Source organism: Theobroma cacao, chromosome 4 (genome assembly GCF_053813885.1).
Source record: "Theobroma cacao isolate CCN51 chromosome 4, ASM5381388v1, whole genome shotgun sequence".
NCBI lineage: Eukaryota > Viridiplantae > Streptophyta > Magnoliopsida > Malvales > Malvaceae > Theobroma > Theobroma cacao.
Window position 1 is genome coordinate 34,715,334 of NC_142642.1, and position 10,807 is coordinate 34,726,140.

General features: G+C 31.8%; 1 protein-coding gene across 3 annotated transcripts; it reads right to left on the minus strand.

Moving 5' to 3' along the window:
- Nucleotides 1-9,096: 9,096 nt before the first annotated feature.
- LOC18507251 (CRIB domain-containing protein RIC4-like) lies at nt 9,097-10,467 on the minus strand. Of its 3 annotated transcripts, none has more exons than XM_018119257.2 (3): nt 10,101-10,467; nt 9,879-10,007; nt 9,097-9,520 (listed from the first exon to the last, which is right to left on the minus strand). In XM_018119257.2, the coding sequence occupies exons 1-3, from the start codon at nt 10,225-10,227 to the stop codon at nt 9,294-9,296; spliced, it is 483 nt and encodes a 160-aa protein (XP_017974746.1). In that variant the 5' UTR covers nt 10,228-10,467; the 3' UTR covers nt 9,097-9,293. The 3 variants fall into 3 exon arrangements, with proteins under 3 accessions (XP_017974746.1, XP_017974745.1, XP_007099700.2); XM_018119256.2 differs by having other exon boundaries at nt 9,879-10,010; XM_007099638.3 differs by having other exon boundaries at nt 9,879-10,019.
- Nucleotides 10,468-10,807: the final 340 nt, after the last annotated feature.

Consider the following 10,807-nt stretch of genomic DNA (forward strand, 5'->3'; position numbering starts at 1 on the left):
ACCTAACTAAGATGATGTCTTGGAGTTGACTCATGTCAAGTTGTTTACCTTGAAAAAGAATTTCATTCCTACAAAGCCATGTAGACCATAAAGTATAGAAAAAGAGCATGTACTAAATCTCAGCAAATCCTATTAAAGGCTTGCTTTTTTGCCACATGTCAAAGAAAGAGGTAGCTTCACACGGGTGGACCCAATTTAGTCCTAAAAGGCTACAATTATGCATCCAAATATTCCGAGCGATCGAACATGTGAAGAAAAGGTGGAAAAAGGACTCAAGTTCTTTGTTGCACATTGTACATAGGGCAGCATTAGCATCGATCATACCCCTTTTGAGTAGTTCATGCTTCACTTCAATTCTCCCAAGGATTATTTGCCAAGTGAAAAACTCTAACTTTTGGGGTTGCAAGACCTTTCCAAAGTTACTTTCAATGATTTTAAGGAAACCATCTGTCCGTTTGATAAAGGCTGATAAAAGATGAAAACATGTAATCACCACTGGTGGACTTCTTCCATATGGCTTTATCAAGGTCAGAATGGTGAGGTTGGATTGGTGTGATGAGGTCTATGAAATTAGACCATTGCCCAAGCTCCCAACTAAACGAATTACACCTAAAGAGAATGGACCACTTCCAAAGATTTCCTTCCCATGAACCATAGTCAGCAACCACTCTTGTTTTGTTAGAAGTAAAGGCAAAAATCCTTGGGAACATGAGTTAAAGAGATTGATCACCTAGCCAAGAGTCAGTCCAAAAACGAATAGGTTGTCCATTACCAATGAGATATCCAAGATTAACAGTCACCGACTCATGAAAAGCATCATCAACCGTAAGAGAGAGAGAAATATTTCTCCAAAGGGTAGATGCCTTGCAAGATGGAGCAATGGGGAAGAGAACTCTAGGGTCAAGTTCACATTTTGTAGAAATGACATTTCTCTGGAGGTTGTGGGGCTCGTTGGCATAATGTTATAGCCATTTATTAAGTAAAACTCGATTTTTCAGACCCAAATCAGTAATACCAAGACCCCCACAACATTTAAGTCTTGTCATCAAAGGCCATAGAACATAATGAGTTTTCTTTTTATCATCACATCTCGACCACAGGAAATCTCTTTAAATTTTTTCAAGTTTGTTTTTGACACTTATTGGCATTTTGAAGAATGGATAAATAGAAGAGTGGAAAGCTCTCAAGAACTAACCTGCTGAGAGTAAGTCTACCGTCCTTGGAATGATGATGCCCCTTCCAAGTTGACAACTTAGAGTGGAAGCGCTCTATGATGGGGTTCCATAGAGACAGTGAGCCTATCACAAATTTTAAAGATCATGATTTTCTTTTTTATCAAAAGAGGTAGAAATTAAGAAAAATTAGAAAAATTATTAGGTAGATTACTCCCACCACTTCAACAATGATCCCATATGATAATATTTCACTATCTCAGAGAATTAATCATTTTTATTTATGTCTTAACCGTGTTATATAAATATATAGCATTAATAATTATACATGTAAACACGAAAACAACACAATCAATTAAATATATTGAGATCCTAAATACAAATATGGATATGTTTATAGACCATATAACACCATGACACACTTAACATATACGTTTATTAAACAGCTTTAGTTAAATTTTATATAACATGAAAAAAATTATAATATGTTTAAACGATTAACACAATTAAAATTTAAACATGATTAAATTAAAATACATATAAATTACAAACAAAATATAACTTCATTATTCAAATTTAAAACTAGTAATCATAAAAACAGTTATAATAAAACAATAATATCCATAAAGTATAATAAAATCCACCACTATCACCATCAACCCTAAAAAAAAGTAATTATATAAAATTTAAATGAGTCATAAACATGTCAACATTTACATGATTAATTAAACGAGTAATAAATTGGTCATGGATTACACAGGTACAAGATAATGCGATTAATTAAACAAGTTTTAAACAGATTTTAAATAAGTTAAGCAAATTTATATGTATAAGATATGAAATTTTTTATCTAAACCATGTCAACACAATTAAATACAAAACTCGATAATCTTAAACTCGAATTCATTTAATTCGTATTATATTCATATCTTGTTATATATATGGTATATAAAATTCTCAAGTCTATAAACGGTTGCTTTTGCTAAATAATTTGTTGCTATTATTTTTCATGTTTCCTCTCATTTCAACTTTTGATATATTTTGTAATGAATACTATAAAAGCTCTAATTTCGATTAAAATTACCATAAAGGGTATTCATACTATCTTCAATTACTTAACAAGTTATAATATAATGCTTCAAGTTTATATATAATTTCATACGTTAAAATCAAAGAAATCAATAAAAAAATAATTTTCATACTTGTATAGTAGCAATAGTATTAGATTTTTGTTGATCTAACAAGCAATCGGATCATGATGCTTCAATTTTTGAAAAAAAAAAAAGAGAAAAGAAGAAACGATGTATTTAATATTAAAAGCCTTTTTGGTGAAAAAGAGAGAAAATCTTTAAATAGTATTTAAATGTAATTTTGGATTTTAGATTTTTTTTTCTCTTAATCTTTGAAAAAACAAAAAAATTCTAGATTTTGATATTTTGTTGTTGGGTCTTTTGTTTTTTTATTAGTTTTTGTAGAAAGAGGTAGAGAAAGGAAAATCGTGATTTACGTTGAAGAATGGTAATTTGTAGAGAGAATGAGAGGAGATGGAGATTAATTGAGCGAATGGTATTTTCTGAAAATTAATGTGTTTTTAAAAGAAAAGAAGAAAAAGCTCTTCTTTTGAGCTTTTTTTTAAGCTCTTTTTTTTAAAATTTTATTTTTAAAAAAAAAACTGTTTTTTTTTTAAAAACATCTTTGGCCTGGCTTTTTTTTTAAAAAAAATAGATAAGTTAAAAAGAAACTAGACCAAATATGCACAAAATCACAAATAGTTTTTTCTCCTTTTGTCAAATAACACAACCAAATTAAAAAAAAAAACCTCCATGCTTCATCTTGCCCCCAATAAATAAAGTTATTCTGTTAACTTTTCCTTCCGATAAAAATATGAAAAAAAAACTAGATAAATGTGAATACTAATTTAACAATTATTTCAAAAGAAAATAGATTCATACAACAATCAGATGGAATCTTCATAATCTACACTAAATTAAGTATCTCACAAATTACTTAAATTAAAATCCATAATAAAGTTAATATGTACAATTGCAATACACGAACTCCGGGTGCGGGTGCACAACCAAAGCCAAATCCTGGCACCTAGAAAGAGCCTAATATTCCCATTCGTACAAGAGGCGAAAATAGCCTGAGTGCTTGACAAACCAGCTTCAAGCCTCAAGAGATTAAACAACTTTCGATCTTATGTAAAAAGGGTTAAAAAGAAAAAATGAAGTTTTAACTTACTTACACCTTCTTCTTCTTCTTCTTAGCATTCTGAATAATCAAAGGCTTGGTCGACCTGTAAAGAAAAGCGATCGACTTATACCGCCTTTTCCTTGGCTGGAGATGCTCATCTTCCTCCTCTTCGAATGGATGTTGATCTATCGTCACGGTTGAAGATGTGATTTCGCTCCGATTGCTTTCATTTTCTTCTTTTTCTTCATTTTTCCTTTCTGTCCCTTTGTTGTTGCCAGTGTTATTGCGTACTTTGCAGAGCTGCATCAGCTGGCGAGCCACGTCCATCTCCATCTCTGAGAAACTCCAGCTTTTCTTGCGTTTCCATGCAGATGAGAATTTTGCCATTGTTCTATTGTTTAACAAGAAAAGACACAATGAATAGGCAGGGGGGTTTGGTTTATATAGAACATAAGCCGACTCCATTCTGCAAACGGAATAGCCGACGTAGTTGACATATTTTTCCACGTGTACATCAGCCATTGGATGAAATTTTATACAAAATGAGCAAAATAATCTTTTAGAGCAAGTCATTTATTGATTTACAACTAATTAGTTAATAATCTTGAATTAACTTAAAAAGTCGAGTAAGTTGGATTCGAATGGATAAATCGTTTGAATCGATTCATACCATTTCTAACGATTTGACTATAGGAACATCTTTTTAGTGTTTTTCATTTATTTAGTTTTTATGATTGATTTTTATTATTAAAATTTTCATGTCGATCGATCATATAATCGATGTTAAAATATAATAATTTTATTCATTATTTCTATTTCAAAATTTAATTTCTTAATCCAATATCAATCTGGCCTTTAACCTAATTGGCTAAACCCAATCCCTGTTAATTGGGCCATTAAACGAAACGGTCCAAGCTAATACCCATCAATCTGACTTTCTGATTTAGGTGAAATGGTTTTTTTTTTAAAAATCATGATTTTTTTAATGAGAAGGGGTAGAAAGAAGAATTGGAAAAAATAATTAGGTAAATCACTCCCACCACTTCAAAAATGCTCCCATCCAATAATATTGCACCATCTCGTAAGACTAACATTTTGTGTTTACGTGTCTTACCGTATTATGTACATATAAAAATTATACCGATAAACACGTAAACAACACGATTAATTAAATGTGTTAAAATTTTAAATATGAATACGAATACATTTATTAAACATATAACACAAGACAACATGACATACTTAACACGTTTATTAAATGAGTCAGGTTAAATTTTATATGATAAAAAATTTATAATATCTTTAAATGATTAACACGATTAAAATTTTAAACCCTATAGACATGATTAAATTAAAATACATACAATTAAAAATGAAATATAACTTCATTATTCAAGTTTAAAATTAATAATCATAAAAACAATTATAATAAAACAATAATATCATTTAAGTATAATCCAATCCACTTATAGAAAAAAGTATAATAAAAGCCACCACTATCACCATCAGCCCTAAAAAAAGAAAATAGTTATAGAAAGTTTAAACAAGTCATAAACATGTCAACATTTAAAAGAGTATTTAAACGAATAATAAATTGATCATGGATTATATAGATATATGATAACACTATTAACTCAATTAGTATTAAATGAATTTTAAACAAGTTAAGCAAATTTATATGTTTAAGATACAAAATTTTTATGTCTAAACCATATCAATATAATTAAAACACGAAACATGATTATTCTAAACTTAAATTCTTTTAACTCATGTTATAAATCGTATATAAAATTGTCAAATCTATTTTCTTATCATGTTTCACACTTTTAGATTTTCCAAACAAGATAGGAAAGCATCTCTTCAATGGTGTTTAAATCACAAATAGTTTTTCCTCCCTTTGTCAAAAAACAAAAATAAAAATAAAAAACATCCTATACCATGCCTCCAAAAAATAAAATTATTCTGTCAATTTTTCCTTTCGATAAAAATATAAGAAAAAAATGTGAATACTAATTTAACAATTATTTCCAAGAAAAATTATATTCATACAACAATCAAATGGAATCTTCTTAATCTAAACTAAATTATCTTACAAATTTCTTATATTAAAACCCATAATAAAGTTAATATATACAATTGTGATATACATCTCATTTAATTTAGAGATAATACACGAACTCTAGGTGCTCCATTCAAAATTGAAGTGTTTGTGTGGCAACTTCTCCAAAGGAAAGTGGCCGTCAAGGAAGAACTAGTGAGACGGGGACTGTTAAGAAACAATGCAACTTTCTGCCCTCTTTGCCATCAAGTACCCGAAACAATTAATCATCTCTTTATTAATTGCTTTGTGTCATGGTGTATTTGGACTAGATGGTGTAGAGAATGGAATAGTGTTTGGGTACTACCGAACGGACATGGCTACGTTGTTTAGTGCTTGGAATGAGGTGGTCATTAAGAAAGGAGAAATCCAAATCTGGAAAAATGGCATTTTTCACTATGGTATGGTCAATGTGGCTCGCTTGAAATGAAGTTGTATTTAAGGGCAAACCTTGGGACCATGACCAGTTGTATGACCTGATTAAACTCCGTGTGGCTACATGGGCTAAAGCTAAGTGGCCAAGGGAGTATGGGACAATTCTTAATACATTTGCAGAACCAAGCGTTGGAGCTGTCCTAAAAAAAGCTAAGAAGGCTAGACCGGAGATTGAGTGGGAAAAGCCTATGGAAGGAACTATGAAGTTTAATGTGGATGGTGCCGCAAACGGAAGTATGGGGGAAGCCGGAATCGGAGGAGTACTAAGAAATTCTAGGGGTGAAATTAGAATGATATTCTCAAAGTCTATAGGGGTGGGGGACTCTAGTCTAGCAGAGGTTCTCACTATCAGGGAAGCTTTTGTGATGTTTATAGCATCTCAGCGGGGTGATTCTCACATGTTGTTAGTGGAAGTGACTCGCTGAACTCTGTGGAGTGGGTGCAGGAGCCAAAGTCAGCTCCATGGAGGTTAAGGAAATGGGTGCTCCATATTGAAGCACTAAAGAGAAGGGTAACAAACTAGGCAATCAAGCATGTAAGAAGGGAAGCTAACCACCATGCTGACAACCTTGCAAAATCTGGGATAGGTAGGGAGATCGATCTGATCAACACTTGGGTGGATGGTCCTAACAGTCAAGAGTAATAAGAGGTATGGCAATTACTGAGAATGAAAAGTGGGCTTGAGCTGGTCTGCACTTTTGATTAGTGAGGTTTATGACAACTCAAGGTGAGTTGGACGTCTCTGTGTGTTGCTTGTTTATTGAGGTTCTGCTTAAGCAAGGGATAGTTGGTTATGTCGTGGGGTTGATTGATTGCTGTGGGTGTTCGGAGATTCCAAAAATGTGAGTATTTTGTAATGGAATACCCCTGTTATCGGGGCATAGCTTTGCAAAACTTCTGTGAGTAGTGAACTAAAGTTCCCCTTGCTATCAATACATATGAAATTTCAAAAAAAAAAAAAAATCCTGGCACCTGGAAAGAGCCTAAACATTCCCTTTCGCCCAAGAGGCGAAAATGGCTTGAGTGCCTGACAAACCAGCTTCAAGCATCAAGAGAATAAACAACTTTAACTTAATTACACCTTCATCTTCTTAGCATTCTGAATACTCAAAGGCTTGGTCGACCTGTAAAGAGAATCGATCGACTTATACCGCCTTTTCCTTGGCTGGAGATGCTCATCTTCTTCCTCCTCCAATGGATATTGATCTATGGTCACGGTTGAAGATGTGATTTCGCTCCGATTGCTTTCACTTTCTCCTTCTTCTTCTTCTTCTTCTTCCTCTTTTTTCCTTTCTGTCCCTTTGTTGTTGCCAATGTTATTGCGTACTTTGCAGAGCTGCAGCAGCTGCCGAGCCACGTCCATCTCCATCACTGAGAAACTCCAGCCTTTTTTGCGTTTCCATGCAGATGAGAACTCTGCCATTGTTCTATTGTTTAACAAGAAAAGACACAGAGAAGAGGCGGAGGGGTTTGGTTTATATCGTACGACATAAGCCGATTCATTCTCAAAACGGAATAGCTGACGTATTTATCCACGTGTACAGCAGCCATTGGATAAAATTTTATACAAAATGAGCAAAGTAATCTTTTAGAGCAAGTCATTTACGATTTATGACTAATTAGTTAACTTAACCTGGAATTAACATAACACAGCCGCTAAGTTGGATTCGAATGGACAAATCAATTAAATTGATTCATACAATTTCTAACGATTTGATTATTTAGTTATGATAACTTTTTTTAGTGTTTTAATTTATTTAGTTTTTTATATTAATTTTTATTTATTATTTTAAAATAATTAAATTGTTCAAATAATCGAAGTTAAAAAATATATTTTAAAATATTATTTTTATTCATTATTTATATTTTAAAATTAGTATAATACTTAAAAATGTTTCTAAATTATTTAAAAAAATTCAAATAAGTTTTTATACTTTTATTGTGTTCAATCAAATCCTTACATTTTTATTTCAACTAAAATAAACACTTTTATTTTTTATTTTGAGGTAAATAAGTCGTTATGACTAATAATTGATTTAAGTAAAATACTATTTGTTATTTTATATCGCGTGACGCTGATGTGGTATGTTAATATATGATAATTGATGATGATAATTACTAAAATATCACTATTGATGATGATGTAATATGTCAATTTGATATGATAATATAATTATGTAATATTTTTTATCCTTTCTATCAACGTCATATCAGTGTCATATAGATATAAAATGATAAGTAACATTTTGACTAATGAGAATTAATCAATCATTAGTCATAAAGACTTATTTAATTTAAAATAAAAATATAAAAATTTAATTGAACTGAATAAAAAAATAAGAACTTTTTTGAATTTTTTTGAATAATTTAAAATTTTGTTAAAGTATTATGTTTTTAAAATTTAATTTCTTAACCCAATATCCATTGGACCATTAACCTAAGTGGCTAAATCCAGTATTCGTTAATTGGGCCATCAAACGAAACGGTTCAACCCAACAGGCCATCAATCTGACTTTTTTATTTAGGCGAACTGTTTTATTTAATTTTTCAAAAATTTCAGTAAAATCAAACATTACAAATTTCCTATTTCTAGCATCTGCGTCTTATAAAGACAGTAGTTATTACCAATGAAATGTCCCATTTTAAAAATGAAAGAAAATTATTAGTGCGCAAACATTCAGTTATTAAAATGTTACATTATATTTTTCTTAAAATATAAGTAATTAATCAGTAATATTTTATCAAATTAATTAAAAAAAAGGAAAAATAAAATCAACGTGTGCATAACTTATATTCTGCTTGATATATTACAAACAATAATTATGTAGCTTACATGTTTTCCGTAACAAAAATGGTTACAAAAACGCAATCATGTTTGTTAATTGGACTTTCTCTTTCTTAATTCTTAGATTATAGCAATATATAAGGTATGATTTAAAAATTGCAAAGTGCAGCAATAATATTATGCCTCTATGATGGTACAGATAAGTCGTGGTCGGTGAACTTAAAGCAATTAAAGCATTTCAGATCAATTAAAAGAGTCATCTAATTATTTAATCACAAATTCAATTTTGAGGAAAACCAATAATTAATTGACCGAATTGTTATTTGATTTTCATCATGTTAGGATTTTTTTTTATATATTTCGATCAGTTTTTATGAAAAATTATGTTCTGAATTTTCAAGACAATTGTTTCAATTGCAATGATATGAGTGTGAATTAAATATTCAAATTCACACTCGCTCAACTCATACATCCACCTCTGTCCTCTTACGCTCTACATATACACAAAAAGGCGCACACATTGTTTTCATGATTAGCATGAATTCTGCCTCAATTAATTCTCTCTTTGAGGAGGATACAAATTAATGATAAAATCATGGCATCAAAGGGATCAAACAATGAGTGGTGCGTTTTGAGTCTGGGCAGCCATGGCCAGTTCGAATTGTCTTAAAGAAATTGATGGGAAAGCAATAATATCAGGAGGGTTGAAGTTTTCCCAACCCATGACATGGTTGGTCGTGGTTGCACCATCCAATCCTATGTGTGTAACATGCTTCACATCTGTTGGAAATCCAATTTCCATCTCTGCTGCTGCTATTTCCTCTATGTCTTTGTAAGCTGAAATATCAAAGGGCTGCTACTTAGTAAATTGAATTCAAGGTCGTATGAATTATGAAAACGCTTGAAAAAAATTGATCCGAATGAACTTTTCAATCGAAATGTTTTGGACAAACTAAATCAAAGTTAATTTAGGATTCTTTTGGAGAGTATATATGGTAACTTCATGAGCTTAAATGATATGTATGTATAATATGAAAAGCTTCATATATTTGATAAATAATAGGATGAATTATTTTCATACTGTTAGAAAATTAAGTTTAAACATGCATGAAAAGAAAAAAAAATTTGCTCCTGTATATAATACATGCACAAGCAAATAATTGGGAGGGAAAACGTGATTAATTAAGGAACTTACCAAATAACTGAGAGAAGCTTTTCACTGTACTCCTTATCAATCTGTGTATCCCATCGGATATGTTGGGCTTTGGCAGAGGCAACCAACCAAATGAGTTCTTTGTTCTTCCCTTGGATGAACATTCTTTTCCTACTTGTTTACCTTAAGAGACGGTGTCAGACACAATCTAATCAGACATTTGACACCTAAGATAAAACTCAGAGAGAGAGAGAGAGATCATACTTGTTACATATTGACTTGATTCTGATTTTGGTTTCCTGGGGGGACTTTTACCAACGGTAACGCTCTCCTGAGAAGAACAGCCGGTGGAGAAAGGAAGACCTACAAGCCTTTCCATTCGCTCTTTCATTCCTTCATAAGGATGTGTATTCGATTCTAATCAAAAAGTTGGGTGTGAGTTGTGACAAAGATGGAAAACAAAGGAAATCGGAATGGGGTGAGTTATATCGATCATGGTTGCTTTTTGGCTTTACGAAGAAGCTAGAATGATTTTGGTGTGGAAAATGGGAAGATCCACTCATCAGGATTAAAATGGTGAGGCATCCAGAGTCTGTGATGGAGTGGGTATGGGGTTTGTTAGTTGGTTAAACTGTGCAGCTCAACCTAATTTTTTGCTGATTAAATTGAGCCTACTAACCATCTGAAACTCTCTCTAAAAAGGTGGGCTCGCTTCTTGCTGTCCTCTCTTGTATTCCAAGCCACCATTAATGATCACGTCGCTAATTCATTCCCCTCCCTTCCAGATATTTTCTTAATGATCAGCTTCGATGGGACTAACTAATTGGCATAATTGCATCAATCATAGAGTGAATCACAAGTGACTTCACCATCCAAGTCAAGCATTCCTTAGTTTCAAAGAAGCAGGATCCTGAGAATTGCACGCCTAGCTAACTAGCCCCAAGTAAAACTTAAAATAACGAATAGTACTG

Excerpts from the sequence above, each read along its gene's own strand:
- LOC18507251 (XM_007099638.3), bottom strand. The coding sequence starts at position 10,227 with ATGAAAGAGCGAATGGAAAGGCTTGTAGGTCTTCCTTTCTCCACCGGC. Across the intron at positions 10,020-10,100 it reads ATCAAGTCAATATGTAACAA|GTAAACAAGTAGGAAAAGAA; the intron begins GTATGATCTCTC and ends CCGTCTCTTAAG. Across the intron at positions 9,521-9,878 it reads AAGCTTCTCTCAGTTATTTG|CTTACAAAGACATAGAGGAA; the intron begins GTAAGTTCCTTA and ends TTGATATTTCAG.